This window comes from Juglans microcarpa x Juglans regia, chromosome 3D, assembly GCF_004785595.1.
Source record: "Juglans microcarpa x Juglans regia isolate MS1-56 chromosome 3D, Jm3101_v1.0, whole genome shotgun sequence".
Taxonomy (NCBI): Eukaryota; Viridiplantae; Streptophyta; class Magnoliopsida; order Fagales; family Juglandaceae; genus Juglans; species Juglans microcarpa x Juglans regia.
In genome coordinates this window covers 4543946-4571905 of record NC_054598.1, presented here as the reverse complement: position 1 = coordinate 4571905, position 27960 = coordinate 4543946, and the positions used below count along the sequence as shown (strand labels likewise).

General features: G+C 35.8%; 2 protein-coding genes, 2 long non-coding RNA genes and 1 pseudogene across 10 annotated transcripts; 3 read left to right on the top strand and 2 right to left on the bottom strand.

The window, feature by feature from the left end:
• The first annotated feature begins 100 nt into the window (after positions 1-100).
• Positions 101-2902, top strand: LOC121254495. Its single transcript, XR_005938655.1, has 3 exons — positions 101-112; positions 291-299; positions 2825-2902. It is a non-coding gene; the product is annotated as an uncharacterized LOC121254495 (long non-coding RNA).
• On the bottom strand, positions 2892-13000 carry LOC121254494. Its single transcript, XR_005938654.1, has 3 exons — positions 12989-13000; positions 5701-5704; positions 2892-3023 (listed from the first exon to the last, which is right to left on the bottom strand). It is a non-coding gene; the product is annotated as an uncharacterized LOC121254494 (long non-coding RNA).
• LOC121254492 lies at positions 3172-13488 on the top strand. 7 transcript variants are annotated; one of them, XM_041154552.1, is made up of 16 exons: positions 3174-3582; positions 4049-4451; positions 4596-4773; positions 4900-5039; positions 5445-5510; positions 5721-6315; positions 6591-6691; positions 6853-6997; positions 7082-7150; positions 7253-7298; positions 8520-8986; positions 9241-9320; positions 9968-10103; positions 11626-11818; positions 12763-12845; positions 12961-13488. In XM_041154552.1, exons 1-16 carry the CDS (start codon positions 3483-3485, stop codon positions 13084-13086), a joined length of 2928 nt encoding a protein of 975 aa, XP_041010486.1. In that variant the 5' UTR covers positions 3174-3482; the 3' UTR covers positions 13087-13488. The 7 variants fall into 7 exon arrangements, 5 of the variants coding, with proteins under 5 accessions (XP_041010486.1, XP_041010483.1, XP_041010485.1 ...); XM_041154549.1 differs by having other exon boundaries at positions 5445-6315; XM_041154551.1 differs by having other exon boundaries at positions 4011-4451; positions 5445-6315.
• Positions 13489-17663: 4175 nt separating this feature from the next.
• On the top strand, positions 17664-23888 carry LOC121254491 (ribonucleases P/MRP protein subunit POP1). Its single transcript, XM_041154548.1, has 11 exons — positions 17664-17978; positions 18682-19169; positions 19399-19495; positions 19721-19828; positions 19909-20130; positions 20671-20789; positions 20869-21393; positions 22009-22117; positions 22198-22787; positions 23262-23426; positions 23534-23888. The coding sequence occupies exons 2-11, from the start codon at positions 18724-18726 to the stop codon at positions 23724-23726; spliced, it is 2574 nt and encodes an 857-aa protein (XP_041010482.1). The 5' UTR covers positions 17664-17978; positions 18682-18723; the 3' UTR covers positions 23727-23888.
• A 1323-nt stretch (positions 23889-25211) lies between these two features.
• LOC121254490 lies at positions 25212-26269 on the bottom strand (annotated as a pseudogene).
• Between the last annotated feature and the right edge of the window lie 1691 nt (positions 26270-27960).

Sequence of the window (27960 nt, the reverse complement as noted above, 5' to 3'; positions counted from 1 at the left end):
GCAACTAGTTCAGGCTCGGGTGTATGCGGTGACTCCTGGTAGTGCTGGCGACGAGATTCCAGGGACTCAGGACGCTGGAGTTATGGCAGGTATGGGTCTAATCTTACCTTTCGTAATGGATGCCATGTGTGGTTTATTCTTGGGTTTTGGAAAGTTATGCAAGTTGTACCCATGCCCGTTGGGTGTTAGAGGTTGTGTGATTTTCTTAAGAGTGTTCTGGTTGTATTGGGTATCCTGCTTTAGAGTGATGTTTGGTCCTACAAATTTCGAGGATGAAATTTTATTTTAAGGGGGAGGATGTAACACCCCGTATTTTAGTGTATTTTTACTGAATGATTATTTTTTATTGTTCAAAAATTTATCCTCTTATTTTAAAATTGGTTGGATTTTTAGTAAGTTTATTTCTATGATTTTAATTTGGTGAAAATTATTTTTATGTGCTTTCCAAATATTTATTTATTGTTATGCATTTAAATTGCTTTTAATATTTAAATTAATTACTGTGGGATTTAATTATTTCAATTTGACTTTACCATTACGTTTAAATTATTTTATTTAACTTGTGGTTTTAAAATCATCTTCGTTGGATCATTTTTGTGACCCAAGTTATGAGGATTGGACCTCATTTCTTTTCCCTCCATTTTTCTTTCTTTCCTTTTCTTTTCTTTCTTTTCTTTTTCTTCTTTATTTCTCCCCTCCCCCGTGCGCGCAACTCCCTCTCCCTCCCTCTCTCTTCGTCCTTTCTTCCTCTCCCCCAGCCCGCCGTCGTGTGCCGGCGGTGGTCGACACCGCCCGGCCGACCAGCTCCCCTCCCTCCGACGACCTCACCCCCCAAATCTCAGCCCCTACCTCGCCGCCGGTAGCCCACACGCACCCCACGAAGCCGCGGGCCACTTTCACGCCAGCGCCGCCGTGAGCCGGCGGTGGCCTTCACCGCCCAGCCCGCTAGCTTCCCCAGCCGCCGGCGACCTCACCCTACCAATATCACCTCCGTTCGTGCAGCCGTTAGCCCCCACGAAGCCCACGAAGCCCATGATGCCGCGGCACTCTTTCCGCCGTTGCGCCGCCGTCGACCGCCATTGGCCACCATCTTCCTACCACTTCATCCCCGACCTCTTGGCAACCCATTGGACCCAACCCCACCTCCGATCCGTCACCGGTGAAGCCCCACCAATCCTATTTCCGATTTGTGCATTTTTAGCCTAAAACCACCCCTTGCGCCGCCACCCACGGCAAACCACCACCACCATTGGCTTCACCGACCTCTCTAGGCCCTATCCTACCATTTTTGGGTCTTCGTTTGTCCTCATTGAAAAGTGGGTATCTGTGACCCACGGCCACAGTGTATTTTACACTGTGGTGTTGCTCAGACATCACTACTTGCAACTTCGTGATCCTTCGGAAATTGTTATATTGCACTGTAAGTATTTTCCTTAAAGAACTTTCGTGATTTAAATATATTTTTGCACTAACACATATTATCTGTGAATTGGTTTGTTTTGCCGGACTGAGTCTGAGGAGTTTCGGGGGTCGGATGGATTGTGGACGGAGTTGTGTGTTTGTTTGCATTGTGAATTGTGGTTGTTGGTTATGGCTTGTTCATGTACATCGCATATTGCATGCATGATCATGTTTGTAAAGAAAACTGGGTTTTCGCATGATTGCATACATGTTCATGTGTTTATTGGAATTGGATTCTCATGTGAGTAAAAGGAAAAGAGACTGTAGGGATGGTGGTTGTGTCCCGCCTGTGATTCCCGCCTACAGTGCTCTGTTAAGTATTCATTGTGTGTAAAGGAACTATAGGGATGGTGGTAAGCAGGGATGGTGGTAGAGTCCCGCCTGTGATTCCCGCCTACGGTGCACGCGATAGGGATGGTGGTAAGCAGGGATGGTGGTTGTGTCCCGCCTGTGATTCCCGCCTACGGTGCACGCGGTATGGATGGTGGTAAGCAGAGACGGTGGTAGAGTCCCGCCTGCGATTCCCGCCTACAGTGTCCGATAAATGGATTGTTTGTGTGAATCATTTTATGAGAAAATGTTTTACGGATATTTTGGGCCAAAATGGGATTTTTGGCGTATGTTGGAAATAATCATTTTTCTGGGAAAAAATGGTATTTTATGGCTAAATGTATTTTGCTATATTGTTGGTTGCATTAATGTATTTTTATCCCGAGAGTTGTTTGGTTTATACTTACCTGTGGTACCATTTTATGGTATCGCAGATTTTGATGCAGATGATGATGACGAGCCTTAGCTTGGCTCCGTTGGAGGAGTGATCTGGGATTGCTCCTGTTTAGTGAGTTATGTTTTTATCAATTTATGTATTTACCTTTTGTATTATATTTGGGATGACTGTATATTTTTAAAGATAAATTGTGTTGAATATTTGTATTTAAATTTCTGGTACTTAGTTGACTTATTTATATTATCCGCTGCGACTTTTATTGTGCACCTTTGCATGTTGCACACACACTTGAGCACATTTCGTTGGGATGCGTGACCGTGTTGTCACCATCCTGACGTCTCGATTCCCTTATTTTTTTTGTATGTGAGAGTCGGGGCGTCACATCATTAATAAATGATAAAAAAATATTCAATAAAAGATCATTTAATAATGATAATAGTAAAATGAAAAGAACGATACTAGTCTTTCCGGCTCTTGCTAGGATTTGTTTTTTGATTTTTTTTATTTCGTAATTAAGAAAATATTATTTAATAATATTGTGATTTTTTTTATTTTTAAAAATAGTTAAAAGTATTAAAAAATGTATTAAAAAATGTATGTAAAAAAAGATAAAAAAAATTACATAAAATACGCTAGCGGGTCCAGTAACTGGGGGTTTATGGCTAACCGATATTTCACACCATCATTTAGCTATTGCAATTCTTTTCCTGATAGAATTCCCATTTACTGATCTCATCTTTTACGGAATCAATCCTCTTTTTTTTTGACTGTACACGAATATGGAGCTCTGCATGTCTGGAAGCAAAGGAGAACGTTCTTTTGCTGATATTATTACCTGTCAACGGTGGCTATTGTATTACTCAAATAAAAATAAGGTGGTATATAAATTTTTTTTTTTTATATGATGTTTTAAAATATCGTTAACCAGATATAAGAAAATATGGAATGATATTATTCATGAACGTCACAAGATACAACAATTTCTATGCACGCTGAGTTGGCAAAAAAGCCGTTTGTACTGTACCTCTCCCTCTTTCCGGAGAGCAACTGAGGCAGAAAGTAAGACGACCGAAGGGAACGACCCACCCATTGAAACCCTTCTCTCCGTTGTTCAGAAATTCAATTTGCCGTTGCTCTCGAGGACCTAAGAAATTCACCCACCAAAACCCTACCGGGGGGCATCCCTGATTGCATTTGATGCTGCCGGTTTGGGATTCTTCAATTCGCGCGATTTCAAATCTTTAGTTTTGCCTTGGCGACTCGGATTTTTAAAATTTTCTAGAGTTTTGATAGGATGAAGCCGATGGAGACCATTCAGGATCTAATTGAGGAGGCTAAATTTCGAACGGTCTGGTGGGCCCTGTGTATCTTCGCAGTTTCCTACTTCTTAACGCGTAAGTGCTTGAATTTGGCTTTACAGCGATTTGCGTATTGCTTCTGGCTACATATAATGCTAAGCTAAACACTATCGTGTCTTTATTTTACAATGTTTTAGAATTCTTTGTTATTGATCTTGCTTTTCCGTGTATCAAATACTGCAAGCTTTATGCAGGAACTTTCAACCGATGTGGAAACATGTAATTTTCATCCCATTTTAAATTTATTTTACTACTTTATGACTGGAATCAAGAATTAGTATCTAATCCTCTGTTTGGTTTTTGATATATTCGGGAACAATTATTTAGTTTTTATTTTTATTTATTTTTATTTTTTCTGTAAAGAACTATACTCCTCTAGGCCAAACGCTTGTTTAGGCTCAGTTCAGTGACACCTTTGCTCTCTTAGTCTCATATAACTTATATTTTTTCTGCCGCTGATGTAGTGTCTGTTGTCGTTCATCAACTGTCTTTTTCCACGCAGATACAAGTAAGTCAATTTGGATGAATGTACCCATATCAATTCTGTTTGTTTCTGCACTACGCATTCTTCTTAATGAGGTAGATTTCCATTGGAAAGTTCGATCATTTCATCTACAAACATACTTATCTCATTTGGAGAAGAAACAGTTGTCAGCAAATGATTCACGCCTTTATTCTACGCCTGCCCCGCCAAAATGGAAAAGGAAAATTGATTCTCCTATTGTTGAGGCTGCAATGATTGGTTTTATTGATAAAATATTAAAGGATTTTGTAGTGGATATGTGGTATTCAGAAATTACTCCAGACAGGGAGTTCCCAGACCATATACATGCCATAATCATGGATGCTCTCGGTGAAATCTCAGGAAGGGTTAAAGAGTTAAACCTTGTTGACTTGCTGACAAGGTATTTTTTTAATGAATACAAGGTATTTTTTCTTTTTGATTTCCTTTTCTGGTAGAAGAAAAGAATCTGAGTCATTAAGAAACTTTTCAGGGGACAAAAGAGCTGGATACTTGATTTTAGAATTAAATGAATCTAATGTTTCAGGGATATAGTTGACTTAATAGGGGATCACTTGGACCTCTTCAGAAGAAACCAAGCTGCTATAGGTGTTGAAGTTATGGCAACACTTTCTTCTGAGGAGAGAGATGAGAGATTGAAACACCATCTAATGGCTTCTAAGGAGCTTCATCCCACATTGATATCTCCTGAGAGTGAGTACAAGGTGTGAGTGGACAGTTCTGATGGAAAAAAATTTTATTCTTCGATTTTATCTTTTGAATCCACTTGATGCTTTATACTTATAAAAAAAAAAAAAAAAATCCACTTGATGCTTTATATCTTGTTGAAGGTTCTTCAACAGCTAATAGGTGGAGTGCTAGCTCTGGTACTGAGACCACGAGAAGTTCATTCTCCTTTGATTCGATCTATTGCTCGGGAACTTATAACTTGCTTGGTTATGCAACCAGTTATGGATTTTGCAACCCCTGGGTAAGTTTCTTGAATGATTCATTCAATAATAGGGCATGTCTATTTTGTAATTGGCAGTTGTTGCCCATTCTTGGATTAATAATACTTATTTTACTTATCAAAAAAAAAAAATGATTCATTCAATATTTTACAGTCAGTAGTATTCAAAGCTCCCCCCCCCCCCCCCCCAAAAAAAAAAAAAAAAAAAAAGAGGAGCCATTTGTTGTTTTTAAGCATTTTTTTTTTAATCTCTGTTCTGTAAACCAATTTGTAATATTACATATGTCATGGTGCTTTCAGCCTTTTTCTTTAGAAATGCAGTGATTATTCATTATTATAGAATTTTCAGTGGTTCTGTAGAATATATATTAAATTCCTTGGCATCTAATTTATGCTTATATACATTTGTGTGTGCGTATGTATCAGCTACGTCAATGAATTGATTGAATACGTTTTACTTGCTGCTAAAGATGACAGCCTTATTTGGGAAGGTAGTTATCAGTCAACCAATGCAGCTGCTCATACTCACGGTCATCCTCTCACAGCAGGGGGTTTACGTGATGATGATTCTACCTTGAGGGAATATTCATCCTCTAATCAAGGGTCTGATATGACTTTGACTAAAATTGACAATCAAATGGAAACATTTTTTAAATATAACACAGAAAAGACTATGAATTACCAGTCTGCCGAATGGGCACAAATGCTGGAGGCTGCGACCCAGAGAAGAACTGAAGTTCTTTTACCTGAAAATCTTGAGAACATGTGGACAAAAGGAAGAAATTATAAAAAGAAAGAGCAGAAGGATATTAAAGCAGGTTTTCAAGATCCTCTAGTAAAGGGTTCTGGAATAAATGGTGCCATATTTAGTAAAGATCTGGGAAAGGAAATGTTAGTCAACAGACACGAAATGCCTCTAGGAACAAATGAGATAGCAATAAAGAAGGCAAGGCAAGGACTGCGTTTTGATGATCTATTAAGTGATGAGAGAAAAACCGGGGAAGACTTCTCTCAAGAGCCCAACAGGGAATTGTATTTTGAGGGAGGGAATCTTGTTGATAAATTGGAGCATACAAGTATTCTTGCAACTGATGCTAATAAACATCGGCTTAAGAGATCAAATAGCACATCTGCTTTGATAGCCCAACCAGATACAGAATCGAAATTAACTGGAGAATGTAAAGGGCTCATTATTTCAGAGTTCTACGGCCCCAGTTTTGGCAGGCATAGTGATAGGAGTGCTTCAGATATGGTGCTTCACAGCAAGGCACAACAAGTTCCCAAGCTCAAGTGCCGGGTGAGCATTCTTTTCCTGTAAACACCACGTGATGTACAACTTTATAATATGAGCTGCCAGGACAATCATCAGGAGATCGACTATGTAAATTGAGATGCTTTCTTGTCTTTGCGATGTAAATGCTTACTCTATTGGACGTTTCCTCTTGTATACTTCTTAAGTACTAGGGTTGCACCCTTGCGTATTTTAATAATATTGCATTAGTTGATATATATATATATATATATAAATGCTTACTCTAGTCTAACTTGTGTTGTCCGGTTCTGTCTCTACAGGTTATGGGAGCATATTTTGAGAAACTTGGGTCAAATTCTTTTGCAGTTTATACAATTGGGGTGACAGATGCAGAAAATAAGACTTGGTTTGTCAAAAGAAGGTTGCATTTTCATCTGTCCTAATTTTAATGTTGTTACTACATTGTTTTATTAGTTTCAAGTTATTATCGCTCCATCCGTATCTGGATTTTCCCTCCATCCATGTCTGGATTTTCCTTTGGGTTTAATCATTCTCATGACTTAGTATTTTTATGGTCTGCAGATACAGGAATTTCGAGCGATTGCATCGACATCTTAAAGACATCCCTAATTATATGTTGCATTTGCCTCCTAAAAGGATATTCTCATCAAACACAGATGACACTTTTGTTCATCAGCGATGCATTCAGCTTGATAAATATCTGCAAGTAATATGTAGCCCCTTCTTTGTTGTTTTGTTTTACTGCTCTCTTGTACATGATTTTGTTGCCTGATTCTGCAGTCTTTCCCAGGATCTCTTGTCAATTGCTAATGTTGCTGAACAGCATGAAGTGTGGGATTTTTTGAGTGTTTCCTCAAAGGTGTGCATCTTCTTGAGATTTCTTACATGCATTCGTGTGGGCACACATATTTGAATAACCTGCTGATATCTAAACCTTTTAAAAACACATTCTTTTATGAAGAATTACGCTTTTGGAAAAGCTTCCTCAGTGATGAGAACCCTGGCAGGTACGTGGTTTTTCTTCCTGGTATTTGCTTCACCCTGTCTGTTCCTGCGTCTAGGTTGTAATCATTTTTATGTGGTGGTATGCAAATTTATGCTGATGGTATTATCTGTTACGTCTCTGAATTGCTTGTTGGATTGTTATACAGCTTGGGTGCCGTGCAAGTTGATTGACTGCTGATGGATATCTTAGTTATCACTCTGGGAAATTGGATTCGAGTTTTATCGAGTTGTTTTATGGTAAAATATAAGTAGTCATTGTCAATAAAAAATTACTGTTGGTGGTTGTCTTGCTAGTACATAATTAGGAACTCAGTATCGCTAACCATGTAACAGAGGTCTTGAATTGACAGTTCTTTTTAGAGGAGTATGAACGGTAGTCTTTCTTCCCCTGCCCTTCTTTTTTTGGGTGGGGGGTTGTCATTACCAAAAGTAAAGGGAATGGCATGAACCCAAGGATATATGTTGTATACAAGAATGGCCCTTGCCAACCAAACAGCTCAAGTCCTTAAGATTAATAGCATCCATGAGATGCAGAAAGACTTAAGACTCAGGTCTTAATGATCTAGTAGGCAGGATAATAATGATTTATGTTCTGATGTGCTACTCTAAGCCTTTCACTCCCCATTTATTACTTGCCATATAGATGTTTTCCTTCTATTTGTAAAATTGGCTGTTACTTGTGGTTATTTATTTTATTTTTTTCAGTCTAGATCATTATTTGCTTTTGGCATAAAAAAAATAAAAAAAATTATGTGCTTTTGGTTCTTGCTTTTCTGGAAACGAGAATTTTTTATCTAATTTTTTACTTATCAAAAGAAAAAGGAATTTTGCTATCTCTTCGCGTAGTTTCAGATAAATTTTAGATGCATTATCCTGAATTGTATGAACCATCTATCAGTGAGAGAGGCTGATTAGCTGTACAAATTTGTGCTTTTCTTTCACTCTCTGGCCACTTGTTTGAGGGGGAGCCCTTGTGTGAACATCAGATTCTCATTTTATTTTCTTAGTAGATATTTCATTAGGGGAAAAAAACATAATACTTTACCTTCAATATTTCTTTAACCCGACATGCATGGTTTCTGTAGTTGTTTGTGATGATAATTGTTTGTATTATAAACTACATGTTGATCCTGATCTATTTGGATGCTATGACCATTTTTCCTTTGCTTACCATTATCCTTCTACATACTTCTTTTAGTTTTTAATTTTTACAACTTAAACAGTTAATGTGGATGATGCGGTGGATGACATTGTACGCCAGTTCAAAGGGGTTTCAGATGGCTTAAGGCCTAAAGTTGTTGTTCCATCACCCTCTAACGAAGCCTCTTCTTCAACATTTGTCCAGAACTTGTCTGGGAATGCAAATGTGATAAATAGACACGTATCAAGTCATAATACTGTGGGAACCTCGAATAGCTCTCATGATAATTATGAAGGGCACAAGGATGAAAATGACGGTCAAGAGGAAGTTAGTCGTGCAAACGCCAATGGGTGGCATTCTGACAATGAACTGAACTCAAAGAGTTTTCCACCTCAGACAATCGAACATGCCAAAGAGCCTTTAAACTTCAGTTCTGAGAAGAGACATGATTTAGCCTCAAAATCTGGAACACGCCGGGGTGGATTTCCAGCAGCAAGTCTCCCATTAACCTTGGATCATTTGGAGGACCCAGTTGGAATGCCACGTGAGGTATCATGACTTTAGCTGAGTTCATTTCCTTTTTCATTCATGTGTCGCATCTGACTGTCAAGATACCTTGTGTATCCTCATCCAATGTACTTGGCTACGCCTATTGATATTAATAATTTTTTACTAATCAGAAAAAAAGATACCTTGTGTATCCTGTGTTATTTATCTTAAGTTCCTGTGCCCAACTAGTTTTCGCATGTACTTCTTTTTGCATTTAAAACTCTATGGTTTTTTATGGTCGGATTTTGTTGCAGTGGAATCCGACAAATTTAAGTGTTCCCCTGTTGAATCTAGTTGACAATATATTTCAGCTCAAGAGAAGAGGCTGGCTGAGGTGAGCAATATTACAATATTATGCCTTAATGACAATTTTATTTTTAACTCAGTCATATTACCATGGAGTCATGCTCATGCATCGTATCAATGTCGTGTTGTGTGTGAACATGAACCTTTTTTTTTTTTTTTTTTATCTTGCTCTACATTCTTCATTTAGATCTCTTGCTGTTACTGTGATCAACTATGGCATTTAATTTATGTTGTGAATGTCTTGTTTGGCATGGTTTTCAATTACCAGATTTTCCCCCTGCTATTTTCTTGCCTGAGGATGTGTTTTTTTTCCCATTCAATTTATAATTTCAACTTTTTTACCTGATAAATACTTTCAACTGATCCTTTATTACATATTTTGTATTATTTTAGAAACAATTGGCTGGTGTAGGTATTTCTTTTATCATTATCTCCTAAAAAATCATTCATCTTGCTCCCAGGCACGACCATTTTGTTGTTATACTTCCTGTTTGTAAAAACTCATCTATATCTTTTAAGGGTTCTTAACTTCTTATGTCTATCATTTAGCCCTTCATCCAAAGTTGGTCTTTTAGACTGATGTAATTGTATTAAAGATTATAGCACGCCATAATGCTATCATTTGTTTGATTACCATAACTTAATGATCCATAAAACTTCCTATGGGCAATGCAGAAGACAGGTCTTTTGGATATCGAAACAAGTTTTACAGTTAATAATGCAAGATGCAATTGATGACTGGCTCTTGCGGCAGATTCATTGGCTGCAGAGAGATGACATTATTGCTCAAGGGATTCGGTGGGTTCAAGATGTAAGGATTGAACCAAAAATAAATGTCATCATTTTTCTGTATAGATGTTTACGAACTCAGCATTTGGAGCTGCATGTGCAAATAAAGCATGCCATGCATTACATGAGTGCTGTAAGAGCCTGATGTTTACTTTTCATTCTCTTGGCTCTTCAGGTTCATTCACCTTCATCGCTCTCAATTTTGGATTCATTTTTTTCTCTTTTTTTGGGTGCCTTTTGTCTACTTTCTGTTTATTTGGTGGGTGTATGCTTGTTACACACTGACATGTTTCTGTCTTGTTTCATAGCAAAAGCGTCATACTTTGGGAGTCTCTTGCCATGTGAAATATTTAAAGAAATCAATGACTGAAATCACATTGAATGTAAGCATATTACATGTTTGTTTTTCAACCTCAACCTCCCCCCGGCAATACTAATGATAAGCTTATCTGGTAAAATGATGGGTGCATGACCTGGTTTTGATCTCTAAGGTCTGTTGCTCCAGATATTTAATGTTTGCATATAACATCATTTCCTGCATGTATATCATTTAGTTATACATCGCCATCTGCCAATGAATTATCGAAACTCGCTCAATGGACAATCATATCTAGAGATTCTTCAAGGAATAATCTGAACTTTTTTTTTTAATTATCAAAAAAATAATCTGAACCTTTTTCATACATATAGTATATATGACTATAATCGTGATTCTGGGATGCTAATACTGATGTTATAGAGATCTATATCTGTAGTCAGCTGATACTCTGAATCATCATAGAACATGAGGCCTGCAGTCAAGTATCCACATCGGTAGACTGAAGGAAACAGTGGTATGTTTGGAAAGGTTAGGTTATGGAAAGTAAATGGAGTGGCATCAGAATTGCGACATTACAATTGATGGCATCTCTGAGACACAAAATTATGCTAAAGTTTTTTATTTTATCAACTTCCCAGTCTAGACTTTAAATCTGCAGATTAAAACATTTAAAACTGAAAGTTTGTACACAAATTGAATGCTGTAGAATGTAGATTGGTCAATAGAACTAATAGTTCAAAAAGTGATAAGTATGCTGATCCTTGACATTTGAAGAGGTAGAATGTCTTGACCATTTCATTCATGCAGAACATGTTGATTTTTTTTTTTTTTGGATTATTAGAATATAACTTTTAGGACATTTTTTGTAAGGTTATTGAAGTATATAATTCCGTCAGATATTTTTCTCTTTTCTTTATTTAGCCATTTTTCTTTTTAAATATAATGTGCAATTAACCACATATGAGACTTTTTTTGAAGCTGAAATTAGATTACTTTTTAGCTGCGCAGAGATGAGAACAAGTGATTAGATTACATGCACTCCTGCTTCACATTACTTGTTTCAAGTTGTATTGTGATCTTAAACTTTTCTGTGCCTCGATAAAATCATTTGTTATTGTAATTTATCAAAAAAGTTATTTGTTATAGTAAAACAGATGCAATTGGATGGACACAGCAGATAAATATGAAAAGCCATATGCAAATCTTTTTTTATGTTTTCTTTTAGGTTCTCTGGCCTGATGGCACATTCTTCCGAAGAGTAGGGAACACTCAGGGTAATGGCAATGATTCTGAAGCTAATAAAAAGCCTTTTCAAGCTACAAATCAATTTGGTGGCATTAAAGTCTCTACCTTGTTGTCTTTTGAACAACAGTTTGAGGCCACTCGCAGAGCAAGTGATGTCAAGAAAATGTTATTTGGTGGGTAACGCTCTCTTTTAAGCATTTGATTGGTGTTCTTTTGAAGTCATTCAGTTGTGACGTGTTACCTTTATCATGGGACTTATGGTCTATTTATTTTGAGATGGTTTCCTTATTTTTTTCAGGCTATGATTCTTATTTTTCCCATTTATATTTTCCATTTTACTTATAAAAAAAAAAAAAAAAAATTCCAGACTTCTCAATTGCCATTCGATATTTGATGCTGTGAAAGCTGACTGCTTGTCTCAGGTTTGAGAATTGGAGAGGTTTGGATAGCGAGTTGGGATGAGATGAATTGAGATAAAAATTGAAAATTGAATAAAATATTGTTAGAATATTATTTTTTTAGAGTAATGCTACATACAGTAGTGGAATGCTCAAGCACCGTGCAGTCGCTTTGAAAAATAGTGGGGTCCACTATTAAAAAATTAATTTCTTTTCACGTGGGTCTCGTATTTATTTACTTTTTTCAAAGTGATTGCATAACGTTTGCGCACTCACGATTACAACTATCATTTCTCTTTTTGTAATATCATATTTCATTTTGCAAGCAATTGAGGGAGGAATATCCAGACATCACTAAAAGAAATATAGGACTAAAAATTGGCAATAACCGTGAAGATGGGAGTTATATGTATGTATCACATCGTACATGAGCATTCATAGATTCATGAGACTTGCGACTTTTTCTTGTGTGGTTTGTTCTATCTACGTGATTTCTTGGAAGAGGACCATTTATGTTAATCAAGCTACTAGGAGAAATGTGGGCAGTGTACATGTTACAAGGAAGAGACTTCCCCGGGGATCCCAACAGGCTCTGATATCATGTTGAAGGACCTACGATCATAAAAAAAGTTCTAGATATTAGGAAATAGGCAAACTACTCTTAGCAAGCTTGACAAGGAAGTAATGAGTTGACATTAGCCTCCACTTTTTTTTCTCAGATGGAGCTCCAACAGCTTTAGTCAGTTTGATTGGTCATACGCAGTACAGGCGTTGTGCGAGGGACATTTATTATTTCACTCAGGTTAAGCAGCTCTTATCCCTTCTCGATACCGGTTCTTTCTATAATTTTTTTAATCTTTGTTTTATACTTTCTGTTCATCGCCAAGAATATGAATATGGTTTGTTGTAAATTGCAGTCTTCTATCTGTGTGAAGTACCTTGCACATTCGATACTAGAACTAATACTCATATCAGTTTTCCCCGAGCTGCGGAATCTTGTTTGTGAGGTTCATGAGAAGATGAGTATTCCACAACATATATAGAATGTTAATTGATACGTCTTCTGTATCCATATTTGTGAGTGTATGGTTATCGTGTTGGTGTTGATGAAGCTGAAAGTATTGAGATCCTTTCCAAGATTGGCTAGATCACACTCGTGGCTTTGCCATGGCTATGTATAATTCATTTGTTCTTCCCTAGAATGTGGAAAGTAGCTTTTAGTCTCTCTTATTGCAACTGTATAAAAAATGTAGAAAATTAGGGTGTATAGAAATCTTCTTCCATTTTTACACCATCTGCCTACCGGAGTTATTCCCATCTGACTGGGACTTTGTATCGTTCCAGACTCGGAGAAACAAAATCTGTGACGTTCTTTGTTCGTTCACCATTTTTGTTGATGATTGTACCAACAAAATCATCAAAATATATGATTTATAATTGGGATTTTATTCGTGTATTTTGGTTGCAGAAGACTGAAAAGTATGTTTTACTCACGGATATGCTTGAATAGTGAGATGAGAATTTTTGATTTTAGATGAAAGTTTAAAATATTATTTTGTAATATTATTATTATTTTAGTATTTGAAAAAGTTGAATTGAGATTGAAAAAATTGAATTGTTTATTATATTTTGTGTGATAATTTAAAAAAATTATAATAATGAGATGAGATGAGAAGAGAATTTTATGTCTCATCTCACTTGCCAAACATATTACTTGAATTGTTTGGCAAGTAGGATGAGACACAAAATTCTCATCTCATCATTTTCTTTTTTTCAAATCTCAATTCAACTTTTTCAAATTCCAAAACAATAATAATATTAAAAAATAATATTTTAAACTTTCATATAAAATCAAAAATTCTCATTTCACCATCCAAACTTATTTTAATGATGAGATGAAAATAATTGTAAAAGCAAACGAGAAAATGTTGTCGCGTTGGTGCCTGCAGGATGGAACTATTCACCCAGGTAAGAATTTGGGTACCTGACCATAGGGCTGTACAAAAACTGGCAAAACCAATCAACATCGACTCAGACTAGCTGTTGAACCGACCGACAAAAGTTTTTTTTTTTTTTTTTTTTATACCTATACAAAAACGACGTCATTTCACTTAAATGAGTGAAACGACGTCGTTTTAGGGCTTGGAAACAGAAAATAATAATAATAATAATAATAATGGAACGACGCTGTTTGGCTTAATGGGATCAATAAACACCCTCCATTTTCTTCTTCTCCCACGTCTTCTTCTTCCTCACTCTTTTGTTTTCTCCTCTACTACTCTTCTTTTCAGATTCATGGTAGACGATGCAGCTTCCCTCCTCTGTCACAGAGACGCCAACGATAGATTAAAGAACCACACCGATGCACGTCGAGACCAAGACTATCAGTTTTCTCTCTCCCAATTGATCAGTTTTGAGTATCACCCAATAACGTCGGTGTGACATCGGTTTGGCGCCAAAATTGCGCCAATCTCATCGGTTTTCACAGCTACCTGACCATACTTGAATTTGGACTCAAGCTTGTAATGCGGTCCAAATACCCGCTCGGGTTTACTCTCTTCATAACCTTGAGTTGATACTTAAAAGAGTCCGAATTTTTGAAACTAGAATTCACGTAGCCATGTTAATCAGCCCGAATAAAATTTAGATCGAGCAGGAAAAAAAATTTGATTCGGATGAACAATTGTGGAAGCCTAGTATCCAATTACAAATTTTTGGATGAATAATGCTTGATACAATTATAGATTGTACAAGTGTTACATACTTATTTTGAAAAATAAGAAAATCTACCATTACAAATTTAATTTTTTCATATGAATCTCATATTTCTTACTTTTTTAAAAAAATAGTGTACGATATTTACAGATTCTATAACTGTCAATATTATTTATCTTCTTGGATTATATTTTATTTTTTAAAATTAGTAAATTTCAAGGTTATAGAACCTTGACGTGTAAGACCGTCCTGTGCTTCTCAAATGGAGAGCGAGTGCCTTCAACAGTACAAGTCCAACTGTCCATAGAATGTTCTGGGCAATCTATCCGTTCCGGGAAAACTCTTCAGCTCCTAGCTAAAAAATAAAATAAAAAATTTAATTTTTTTAAATATCAAAATAAAAATAATATTAAAAAAAATAAAATCTAACAATATTTTATTTAACTTTTAATTTTTATTTCAACTTATTTTATCTAATCTATAAAAACAAATGAGACCTTAATATCAGATTGCACAAATATATTAAAACAATCACGCATCTCCCTCTAATCTTCCCAATTTTATATTGAGTTAACTACATTTTGCCCCTTAAACTTTTATTCAATTTACAATATACATTCGAAATTAATAATTGCATTAAAATAAATCATTGAACTTTCAAAACTTTCCAATTCTCCTCTTCTGTCTACCAGTAGCGTTAAATCTAATAGAAATTCACTGTAAAGATATAATTTTCATCTAATTTATTATCATTGACCATATAAAATATAAAATAATATATACTATCAATTAATAATAAATCATTAACTATATATAAATTTATTTTATACCTAAGTTGCAAGTAAGTATGAATAATTTATGTACACAATAGAATTATTTAATATTCATTAACTATATATAAATTAAAAAAAATTATTTAATGATTTATAATTTATTATTAATTGATAGCATATATTATTTTATATTTTATATGATCAATGATAATAAATTATATGAAAATTATATCTTTACAGTGAATATTATGCACATGAGTAGCACGTGCAGTGAATTTTCATTAGATTTAACGTTTCTGGTAGACGGAAGGGGGAATTGGGAAGTTTTAAAAGTTTAAGGATATATTTTGATGCAATTATTAATTTCGGAGGCATATTGTAAATTGAGTGAAAGTTCAAAAGGATAAAGTGTAATTAACCCTTTTATATTTGAGCGATGCTCGGCTGCTATTCAGCAGTGACCGCTGGGCGTGCTGCCTAGGCAAAACTCTTCTTTTTTGTTTTTTTTATTTTTCTTTTCACATTTTTTTAACATCTTTAAATATTTTTAAAAAATTAAAAAAAATCAATACACTAATAATCATTTCCTTAATCAATAAATAAATAAATAAATTAAATAGATAAGCAGTCAAAATGAGGAGACAAAATAAGAGGACATATTAGCATTATTCTTTATATTTTGATATTCCGAAAACTATTTTTTTATTTTTATTTTTTGGGATATTGTGGAATTTGTAAAGGTGTAAGGTAATATGTGATATTGAATCCAACTCGAACATTTAGATTTGGTGTAAATATGTTCCAGTCCTAATGGGTTATCCAATAAGAACCGCTTAATAAAAAAATCAACATGTTTAATTCAAAATCAAAATCCATTTAAATTTTAACTCAAAATTACAATTATCTCATTTTTAACGATAAAAAACCTTACAATCGTAACATATCTATCAAAGTCACTCTCCCGTCGTCTCACTTTAAAATGAGATAAGATGAAAATGATTGAGATTAAAATTTAAGCGGTTCTTCTAAGTACAAACAATCTTGTGTACTGATTGTGCAATGATTGCTGACATGGTTTTTTATATTATATTAAAAAAAAACAAAACAGAAAAGGCAGAGAAAGAAAATACATACACAAAATGCTGAGAGGCCAGAGGACATCGTCTGCGAAACATAATCCCCTTCATCTTCATCAGATCCCTAAGCAATCTCCCATTCGTTAAATAACGGACCTATATTCTCCAGCCCGTAGCTATGTCTCATTTGGTGACCAACAAAGTCATTATTATATTGCTAGTATTGAAACAAACATGGATACCTACTATCTAGCATAATCCAAAAGATACAACTCTTTCAGCTAAACCTAATCCCAAATACAGATATGATGATGTTTGATTGTCATAAAGTAATAACCCCATTCACATAAAACTACATAGAAAAACAAAGGGTGAGAGTTTCAGTCATGTTTAATCCAAAAGACTTTGCTTAACCTGCATTCCTCATTCCAGCTGTAATTCCATTTATGTGATAAACAATGCATATTTGAGTTCGTGGTTATCATCATCACATCTCAACCTTTTTAGTATCTCCACTTGCAACATATCCATAGGATTGAGATAGGAAAGTATGCTCTCTATCAGCTTCCTCAAGTTTCGATTATTTTCAAAAAGTTTCGTGCCCACTAATCACCAGAACGTTATTCTCTGCTGTTAAGAGCTCCCCCTTAATTTGGAACCAAGTTCTTTAAAAGAGAGAACGAGATGTCTTCATCAGATTTGTAGAGAATGGAGTGAGAGAGAGACAACAAACCAACCGTTTCATTAAAACCTTTCTAAATTTTCACTATCGTCTTCATTTAAATTTCCTACCTTTCCGCATGCAAGCAAGAAACCTTGCTTTTCATTTAATTAGAACGAACTGTTTTAATAGTCTACGTGGAGGTTGGTGCGCGATCTCCAAATCTGCTTGCATTTAGACTTTTTTTTAAAATTAAAAATAAAATAAAATATTATTAGAATATTTTTTTAATATTATTTTTATTTTAATATTTTAAAAAATTAAATTATTTATTTAATTTAACGGGAGAATTTAAAATAATTAAAATAATTAAATGAGTTGATAGAAACAAACGAGGCATCAGTCTCCCTGTCCCGCTTCTCAGTTCTCACTCACCATCTCTCTCGGTCTCCTTCTCTCTCAAATCTCACTCTCACGCCGTGTCGCCGCCCCCACTCCCACCTCTCACGGCCGCCGTCTTTCCGGCTTCTCACTGTCTCTAACGGTCTCCCTCTCTCCCTCTCAAGTCTTTGTCTGTCGTCGGTCGCCCTCTCTTACCGTCGTCTGCCTCTCTCTCTCTCTCTCTCTCTCTCTGTGTCTGCCGTCGCTACGTCTACTTGCTCTGCCGGTTGCCCCTCTCTGCCTCTCTACCGTCTCTGCCAAGGCCCAAGGTAAGTTGTTGAACCCTGCAATATAATGCGCAGCTTTGATTCTGAAGCACAGGCTTTTTGTGCATTTTTTTATTTTCTATGATTATTTTACTCACGTAAAGCTTAAAACATGTGGTATTATGGTGCTCTGTTCTTGGTGTCGGCAATTCACAACCAAAAGACTGATTCATCTGGACCAAATCGAACCAATATTGTTTCTTGTATTTATATATTAAGCCTGGCCATTCAATTGAAATCCAATATAGATTTTATCTTTTATGAAACGGATTGAAATGAGTTGTATCATGTTGATCAATTTCTAATTAATTGCTAAACGAGTCAAAACGGATCATGTCGTGTCATCCGCTATCTAAATGAGTTGTGTTAGGGCTTAAAACTCTAATCCGTTTAGCTTAACAGGACGTGTTTAGCTTAAAATGTGGTGAGCTCAAGCCCCCGAATTATTTGTGCTGCACCCTAACCCAGACCGTTTGCAGTCTCATTATTTTTTTTGCCAATTATAAAATGATTTGGAAACGGAAACAGAGAGGGATTTTTTGAAAAACCCTAATTTTCTCGTGTTGAATAGAGAAGGAGAAAGTAACACCTTGGTTTGGTTTATTAGGTTGTTTAAAAAAGATTGCCTTTTTTTCTTTTGTTGTTGCCTTTTGCGCCTAAATCTTATCAGTTTGACCACGTTCTGATTTTTTGATTCTGAAATGAAGGCCTTTCGGATTTGGAATTTCGGCAAGTTAAGTTTTAGTGAATGATGATGGCATTTGAAGGAAGCAAACCCTCTCAATCGACTCTAACTCCACGCAAAATCAACATCAAGAAATTTACAGAGTCTCGAGGTCCTGAGCTTGAGGCTCTTCACTCAATAGTAGCGGATCGATTGAATAATAATTTTGGGTCTCAGAGGAATAAGAGACGGAGAACGACTTCATTCAACAATCAAGTTGCCAGGAAGAGATGCAGAAGGAGGCAGAAGGGAGGAGGAGAAGTTAATAAGGATAGTGCTTTGGAGAAAGATAATAAGAAGAAGGTCCCTCGGCACGTTCGTCGGAGAGTTGAGCTCCGAATGAATCCAGAAACAGGTTTTTGTACTTCTGGAGACGGTACGAAGAGGTTGAGAACACATGTCTGGCATACGAAGCGGTTCATAATGTCAAAGCTCTGGGGTTTTTACCTTCCTTTGGGTCTGCAGGGCAGGTAATGCATTATTATTATTTGTTCTGTTTAATTGACTTTGATTTTTGGAGGAGCTTGAATTGGATGGATTGACAAAAATGCGTGCGCGCACATGTTTTTTTTTTTTTTTTTTTTAAAATCAGTTTGTGTATGTGTTTTAAGCTTCTTTTAGTTCTCTTCCGTATACGAGGGACAATATGTGTCTAACTTTTACTGGCTCACTTAGATTTTAAGTTGTATTATCATGTAGAGGAAGAGGTTCTAGGGCAGTCTTGAAGTGGTTTAAACAAGGGGTCCTTGTACATGACGCAAGCTATCATGTTGCTGTCCAATTGGAGGGTCCTGAGGTAAACATTAATTCCATTTAATTTTTAGTTTTTATTTTATAGTTGAGAGTTTCTTTCCTCATTCTATTCAAATTGTTAGTTTAAAATACACCTCTTTGATTGAGGAAACACCATCTTTGATCAGTTCTCATTAGAGTCGTTCAAACACCATGAGCCCAATAAAACTGCAGGGCAATTATATTCTGTTGTGAGATTCATAATCTAATCTTTGGCGTATGCTTCTAGGATTCTTTAATGTCGGTTCTAAAAATGGTGATGGCGCCTTCCCCTTCAGCTCTTTCTGAAGCTATTTCTCACTCTGTTATTTCTGGCTCCATATATGGAAGTGCGATGGTAGGTAATCTCATGAACCACCCTCTTATGAATAAGTATTACTTGAGGAATAAGATATATGAACTCCTTTTTCTTTGCAGCTTTGTCATGTTGGAGCACCTGTTTCTCAGTCAATTGCTCCTGTGACCTATATGTGGCGATCTGTTTGCCAGGAGAGTGATGCTATGAATCATAATAGTGATGGAGGCAATAGGTCAGAGAGTAGTGGGCGTTGTTCTTCCTCTCGCCAAATTTGGGTGTGGATACATGTTTCTGCTGTGAGTGAAGGACTTGATGCTCTAAAATTAGCTTGCCAAAAAGAGGTACACATTCTAAATTTTGTTATAAGATTATCATATTTGCAATATTTTTGAAATCCAAGCCTACCGAAACTCTTTGGGCTGAAGTTCCCAACCTCCAATAAGGTGTCACTTGGGAAGTCCTCAGCTACATTATACCAAGTTCATAGCTCCTGATAAACAGGTTTATAATGCGTACCAGTGCTATATCAAGATATATGTATACATGTTACATATATCTTGTTACTCTGGGATGTGATTGAAGTACTCTAGACATCTAACCTGTGAGTGAATGATGTGTTTTGAGGGCTCCTTACATTACAGTCAAGAACACATTCCTGTCGATATTTAAATTTTTCTGTCATCATGCAGAATATATGTCATAAGATGCTCAAACAAGATCATACTTTGTTGTACTATGTCACACCAAGATGTTTATGTCTTCCAGCAGTTGATTTTCCAACTGTCCAGATTCATAGATAGTCAAATAGAGAACCGGCTAGTGTTAGGTCACATGCTCCTGTAATATTGATATTATTTTTGTTTCATTTGTTCTATCTTCAGATGGATGAGAGGGGCTGCTTGATCAATTGTATTTCACTTGAAGGTCAACTTGCAAAATTAGAAGTATCAGGATTAAAGGCATTTCAGCTCCTTCAAAAGATATTACATCCTGTTACTTGGTGAGTAATTCAAAGATGGAAACATTTTGCATTAAGTTAAGAAGTTTGAGATGGCTCATGGGGATGATTTGCTGTACAGTTTTTCAGAAAAATCTTGGCAATTGGAGAAACATTCAGCTGCAGAGTCCAACAGAGACTCTCAATCTGAAAAGTCTTCTGTACCCGAAAATGAGGATGATTTTTGTACTCGTGCAATTTTGTCACTTAGAGTCTGGGATCCTCGCATAGTGTCTGAGACAAGAACTGCAGATGTTCCTAAATCACTTTCTACTTGTATGTCCAGTGTACCAGAAGCTGAAGCTAAAGAGCTTGCTGCATCAGCAAGAATAGTAGACAAGAATGGGGAGTTGCTCTTATCATTTTGGTCAAAACCTGAAGAAAATGACATTATTCATAATAATGATTTATGGGAGAGTGGCAGTGGAGTAAGTCCCCCTGTGGAAGAGAGTATGTTGTGCATGGAAAAACATAGGTTGCGGATGGAAAACTTTTGCCTTGATGCTCCAAATTCTGGAATGTTGAACACTCCAACCAAGGTGCAGTGCTCAAGATCCTGTCCTATTATGCTTTTGAAAAATAATGACCAAAAGGGTTTGTTTATCGGGTAATTCCTTTTTCCTAGTAAAGTCTCTGTCTTTCTGTCACTCGTTTCATATGTGATTTTGCTTTCCAAGCTTACGTCTGCTCCATTTTGGCCCTATATCTAGTTCTATAAGTGTGTAATCTCTCTCTTTACTTATATAAAAAAAATATGTGCATAACTGCGGATGTTAACTTACAGGTATGGAATAGGTCTCTGTGCATCATCAGTGTAAAATGATCAGTTATCTATGAAAGTTCTGTTTTAATTAAAAATTTTGGTGTGCCCATACTTAAAATGTGGAAAAGGCTAATATGAAAAGCAATTCAAATTTAAGATCCTTAGTTTCTGTGATTGGCCTTTTCATCAGCAGATTCAGCACGTACTCAGCCTTTCACTGGTGAAAACTTATTTTATGAATATAAAGATATTGTATCCATCATTAATTTTTTACGTGATGAAAAGCATTATGACTAGCAGATTGAATGCAAGGTTATTTATTGTTATTCGTATCATTTGTTTAATGCATGCTAACATGATTAAAAAATATTTTTTTGATGTGCTTGAAATATTTTAACTACTGTTTTTTTTTCTTTCTATATTTAATACCTCTTATGTGTTTATTTTATTTTCTTTTAGATGGTCCATTGTGCTCCCCTTGAGTTGGGTCAAGGCCTTTTGGGCTCCTCTTGTCTCTAAGGGGGCTCATGCAATAGGTTTGAGAGAGAAGCACTGGATTGCATGTGAAGTAAGTCTTCTTGAACCTTTCAACTATAGTGTTCAGTACCGGGTTATAAATCATTGATAGTAATCTTCTTTCTCTTACAGATGGGGTTGCCATTTTTTCCTTTGGATTTTCCTGATTGCAATGCATACTCATGTTTTATGGCAATGGAAAATGTTGCGTCTACTAAAAAAGCAGAACGTTGTCCTCCTGATGTCAGACCTTGGAAAGTTCCCATTCCACCCCCATGGGACACCATTCGGCTTGCTTTCAACAAAGGACCCGGAAGAGTTGGAAATAGGGTTACTTATAATGAGGAAGATATCATTGATGGGAATTCATTGGCCATCTCTAATTCTGGAAAGTGTGCTAGCTCGGTATTTGTTCATCATAGCAATTCATTTGATGGAATGGTAGCAAGGACGTGCTCTGTGCTGACTGATTTCTTGAGAGAAATCCAAGGTGATCATTTGCTTCTATTTCCTCAACTACCAGACCACAAGACGAGCATTTTTAAGTTAATGAAGGATGAAAGCATGTTTGGCCTCAGCCTAAAGGGAGTTACCCAATCTAGTTATGATCGTAAACTATGTTTTGTTAGAGTTCTTCTCCATGCTTACAAGGAAGGTGTTTTTGAAGAGGGAGCAGTTGTGTGTGCACCTCAACTTACGGATGTATCATTGTTTATTTCAAGGTAGTTAATTTTTGAAACTTCTCTTTTCTAGTTTAATAAGTTATTCCCGTAATAAGGTGTCATTTAAATTTCAAAATTTATCTTGATTGTTTGAATTAGAAAATAGTGAAGTTCTAACATGCGAGAATATGGATATATTTTTGCAAGAGTTCTCAAACAATTTTTCATGTGACTATGTCTCCCTTTGTACATTTGAGGCTTCATGGGTTGGAGACCAATTTGATGAAATGCGTATGCCTGGCTAATTATTAAGGCAAGATTTGTCTGAAAAGTTGTAAAGATATGTTGAGTTATGCCTTTGTGCCATCAGAATGCTCATCTCCGTAATGCAAACTCTGTTTATATGATTTGTTAATGACAAGTTTTCTTCGCTTAGTGTATATACCCGGTATATGTAAACGAATAATATTTTGCGCGGTATGGTTCCAGTCATAATTATTATTTTGAAAGTATTTTAACTTTTGTTTTGTGCAGGCAGGAGAATGACAAGGGAGGACTTCAAATGCCTCAATCTGCTGTCAGATCATATTTCAAAGAGCAGTCTTCTGCTAAGTGGGAACTCCACATACCAGAAGATGTTGCAAGGGAAGTTCACCGGTGGCCAATCGGCTTTGTGACAACTGGATTTGTTCGAGGGAGGTTAGTATATGCATCTTTTTCTACAAAATATACAACTGTGTACTTGTAATTGTCTTCCATTGTATTATGTTTTCGTAATAACAATATCCGGTCTGATTTGTGTCCAGCAAGAAGCCAGCAGCAGAGGCTTTATGCGAGGCAGTCTTACTTGCTCATCTTAGAGAGGAGCAGTGGAAGAACATGTCCACAAAGCGGAGGAAGGAGATCTATGTCTTGGTTAGGAATCTAAGATCCTCATCATATAGACTTGCTCTTGCCACCATTATCCTAGAACGACATGATGATGTAGAATTTATGTGAGCTGCCGGCAACTCAATGCTGGTTGTGCATGTCATGTAAAAAGTGAATTTTGTTCAATTTATTTATATTTTTGCCATGCTTTTTTAGTTACACATTGTACAGCAAAATTAGGCCACTACCTATTCTACCTAATTGTTGGAGATGGATGGAGATAGAAAGAGAGCGGAAAATGCTAGTTGGCCCCTTGGATTTGCCTCCTAGCTAGGTTTGACCGTTAGTATATTTTATATTTTATTTTTAAATATTTAAAGAAGTCACCACTAGTGAATTCGTATATATATTTTTTTAAATGTTTAAAAAATGTTAAAATTAGCAGTCAGTCCAGCAGTAAAAGCTGGGTGGCCGAGTAGCATTGTCCTTAGATGGAAACATATGTTATCCGGAATGTTTTCTTTATATTTTTTTAGTACAAAAAAAAAAAATAAATAAAGAAAAAAGAGCCCAATGATAAACTATCTTATTGATTCTTGTTTGTGATAAATAATAGCTCTCTAGAAAATAATTGTTATCATCTAGTCAGCTGAAAATTACATCTCTTTGATTTCTAGTCGAGTGTTTTCATCCAATTTAACTTCGCTTTAACAGTTAATTATTTATATTCCAAAAATAAATAAATAAATTTATATTACTAGGAAATAATTCTCTGGAATGCTTTACTGGGCAGGTTTATATAGGGGAAAATGGATTAATGTTTCTAAGGCCTTTTAATTTGTTCTGTAGAAATGTGTGGACCAACTGCTTATTCTTGCAGATATGGCTGCAGATTGGTTAGAGGATTCTTCAGACGACTACCCTCTTCAATTTTTTTTTTTTTTTTTTTTTTTTTTTTTTTTTTTTTTTTTTTTGCATTTGTAGCTGCTGATGTATATACTTTTCCCCCAACCCTTGTTTTTGAAACACTCGTGATAACAAATTTGTGTAATACAAGAGCCAAACTAAAACAAGCCAAATTCATGTAACGGACCTGTGCATGCATTTAATGTGCAATTCTACTGTTTCTGAATAAACCTTTTCTTGCTAACTTTCTTCGACCCTTTCTTTCTACGTTGTTCTTAGGTAATTGCAGTAGAATGAATTCCAACACATTGGAGTAGTTCGCGTTAGCCACGAGAAGGGCCACCGACTCGTAGTTTAACGAACACCCTTGGCTCCATAGTTTTTTTATTTATTTGTGGGTGGTTATGATAATCGGTTATCAAAAATTTTATGTACAGTCACTCTTGTGTACTCTATTAATATGATTGATTACGTCATCTTTTTTTAATATAAAATAACTATTTTAATCAATTACATCAGTAAAATGCGCGAGGAATACAAAAAATTGATTGTACCTAGTAGATCAACTCACACACACACATATATATAGTTAGCAAGATCCACCGGAACAAGGAATTATTTACTACAAACGTACTGTAATTTTATAATTCCCTCAGAATTACTACATGAACTCAAGCAGAGAAATTAAGGTAAGGCCGAGAGAGTACGTAAGAAACCATCTTATTTCATTATAATAATTCAAATAACATTACAACAAAGGAAACATATATAGGAAACTTTAGTTATTCGAACTGTTTAATTAATGGTTCATTCGCGTGGTTATTATTTTATATATTTTTATTTTCAGAACAGTTTCTGAAGATATTCAACTATATTCTTGTCTAATTGGAAGGCCTTGGTGAGAACATCAGGATTGATGGGAGGCTCAGATCCGAAGGTTGCATTGGCTATGGTGATAACTCCCGGATTCTGGCTACTGAGACCGGCAAAGGCAATGGCATTGGATTTTCCAGTATTGAACTGGAAGTGAATGAGACCAACTGGGAATACAAAGACATCTCCGGCATTTAGAACTTTGGTGAAAAGGCGGTTTCCATCATCTCCGTTAGAGGTGACAAAACCAACGTAAAGAGCACCCTCTAAGACAAATAGAACTTCAGTGCCACGAGGATGTGTGTGTGGAGGATTCAGGCCGTATGGTGCAAAGTCAATGCGAGCCAAGGATATGCCGAGGGTATTGAGGCCTACTAATTCATTCACGGTAACGGGGTGACTTTCGACCCCAGTTGACCTGAGGTGTCTCCGGCAACATTTAGCCCTGAAAGGAAGAAGTCTTCGGCTTTGACATCCTTTGGATCCTTGCAAAACTTTCCATTCACAAATACTGTATGCAGAAAAAAAAAAGTTCGTTACTATCACAAAGGAACAGTAGAACTTCCATCATAATTGAAATAACATCATGTTATGCAGTTAATATCGTCACCAAGCATAATTACAGATGAGGAAATCAGTAAAGATGCTTTAAATGATTCCCAAAAGAGGGTTGTAATAAGACTGTGTTCATACCAGCAGAATCGTACTTGTCGACTGCAACACAGAAGTCCTGAAGAGGACTAGGGTCAGAGGCAAAGGCGATAGAGCAAGCCAAAGCCAACACGGCCACAGTTGCAAGCTGCAGGTACATGTGAACACTACCTTTCATCATGTTGGTGGCTGTCTCTAACTTTTAGTAAAAAATTTGTGTAGTATTGGTCGGGTGAGGGTTGAGAGATTATATACGTTGCATGGAAACATGTGATCTATTTATAGAGGGAAAAGCCACTGAAGCAGTCTATGTTCTTGCTTGCAAGGTAAGATTAGACTTGGAAAGTCTAGCTTGAATAGTACTTATAATTAATCAGGCTTTTATTATGTTGATCTTTCTCTAACCACTACACATGATGTTGAAAACCGCAACTGCGTATTTATTCGATCTCTTCCACGAAAATAAACTTATTACAAATAAAAAAGAAATATATAGTGATGGCAAAGGAGTACGTGGATTCGGAATGAGCCTAGGTATAGGTAGCTGCGATGATCAAAAGTACTCCAACATTGATCGGTTCATAAACTCAATTTCCCTTCTAGAATTGACAGTACCTTCTCGCGTTGATCCTTTCCTCCCTTTACTATCTGCAACATCATATCGATCAAAATAAGTTGCCAGGACTGGCAAGTGGGAACGGTACTTGCCATTTTTTCTAACCATGCAGCACTTGACCATGTAGCATGCACTAGCCTCTCAGGAGCTCATGACTGGCATTTTCTTAATTTTGTCCTTGGGGAGAGTTTATTAATTTATCGAAATTTTGTTGTTTGTTTATAGTGTACGTCTAAGATGATGTCCGCATCATCATGACTTTATCCAAAAATAGGATGTGGAGAAAGAAATTAGAATTAATTCGATATATATATGTTAGGTTGTGTGGTCGACCTTTTACCTGCTCGGGGAAACTTCAACAATCTAGATGATCATAAATATGACATCTGTTGCATTAGAAAGCGGTACAAGACATCATTACTTGGGCCAGCTTTTTCATAAGCCCAATTTTCTAACGGGCCGGTTACTGTCTTTTTAAGGGGAAAACAAAAAACAAAAAGCAGTCGTTCTAACAGCATTAATATTGATCTATACATATACATATGTAAAATTATATCTTTTACATAATCACTTTGCCATTTAAGTAAAATTTTTACATTGACTTATGCATATTTGAGACAAAATAATAATAAAATTATTTATTTTATTATTATTAATATTTTATTAAAATCAATTTTTTATATATATATTTTATAATTAGCATCCACTACATACATTTGAAATTAATAATACAAATGCAATAATAAAATATATAATTTTTTTATATATTATATTAAATATATAATAAAATGAAAAAAATATATAATATATTATAATAATAAAATGAATGTGCACGTGAATGTTTGTTGTGTTGTTAAAAGATGGAGAAAATAAAAGGATTGTGAAAGAGAGAGAGGGAGCAGAGAGAAATAATGATTAAAATATATTTTGTGGAGTGAATAGTAGTTATCCAAATTTAGATAAACATTGTTCATAGCTATCTAAATATTTGGATATGTATAAGTCAATGTAGATGATTTTAGAGTCATATTATATAAATATGACTTTGCATATACATATGCATAGACCAATGTGGATGCTCTAAGCTTCAGGTAAACGAAAAATTCTTACGCGGTATATTAAGGAAGAAAAAGTATTGTCATCAGCCCACTCTTTGGGATCATTTAAAACACACCATAGTAAAATGACAAAAAACACACCCAACAAAACCCACTTCCTTCTCATTTCAAATTTTATTTTTACTTTCTCTCCCCAAACTCGTGTCGACCAAGGACTCCCCCCCTCGCCCATCCTTGGGTGTCGACTGTCGAGGTGGAC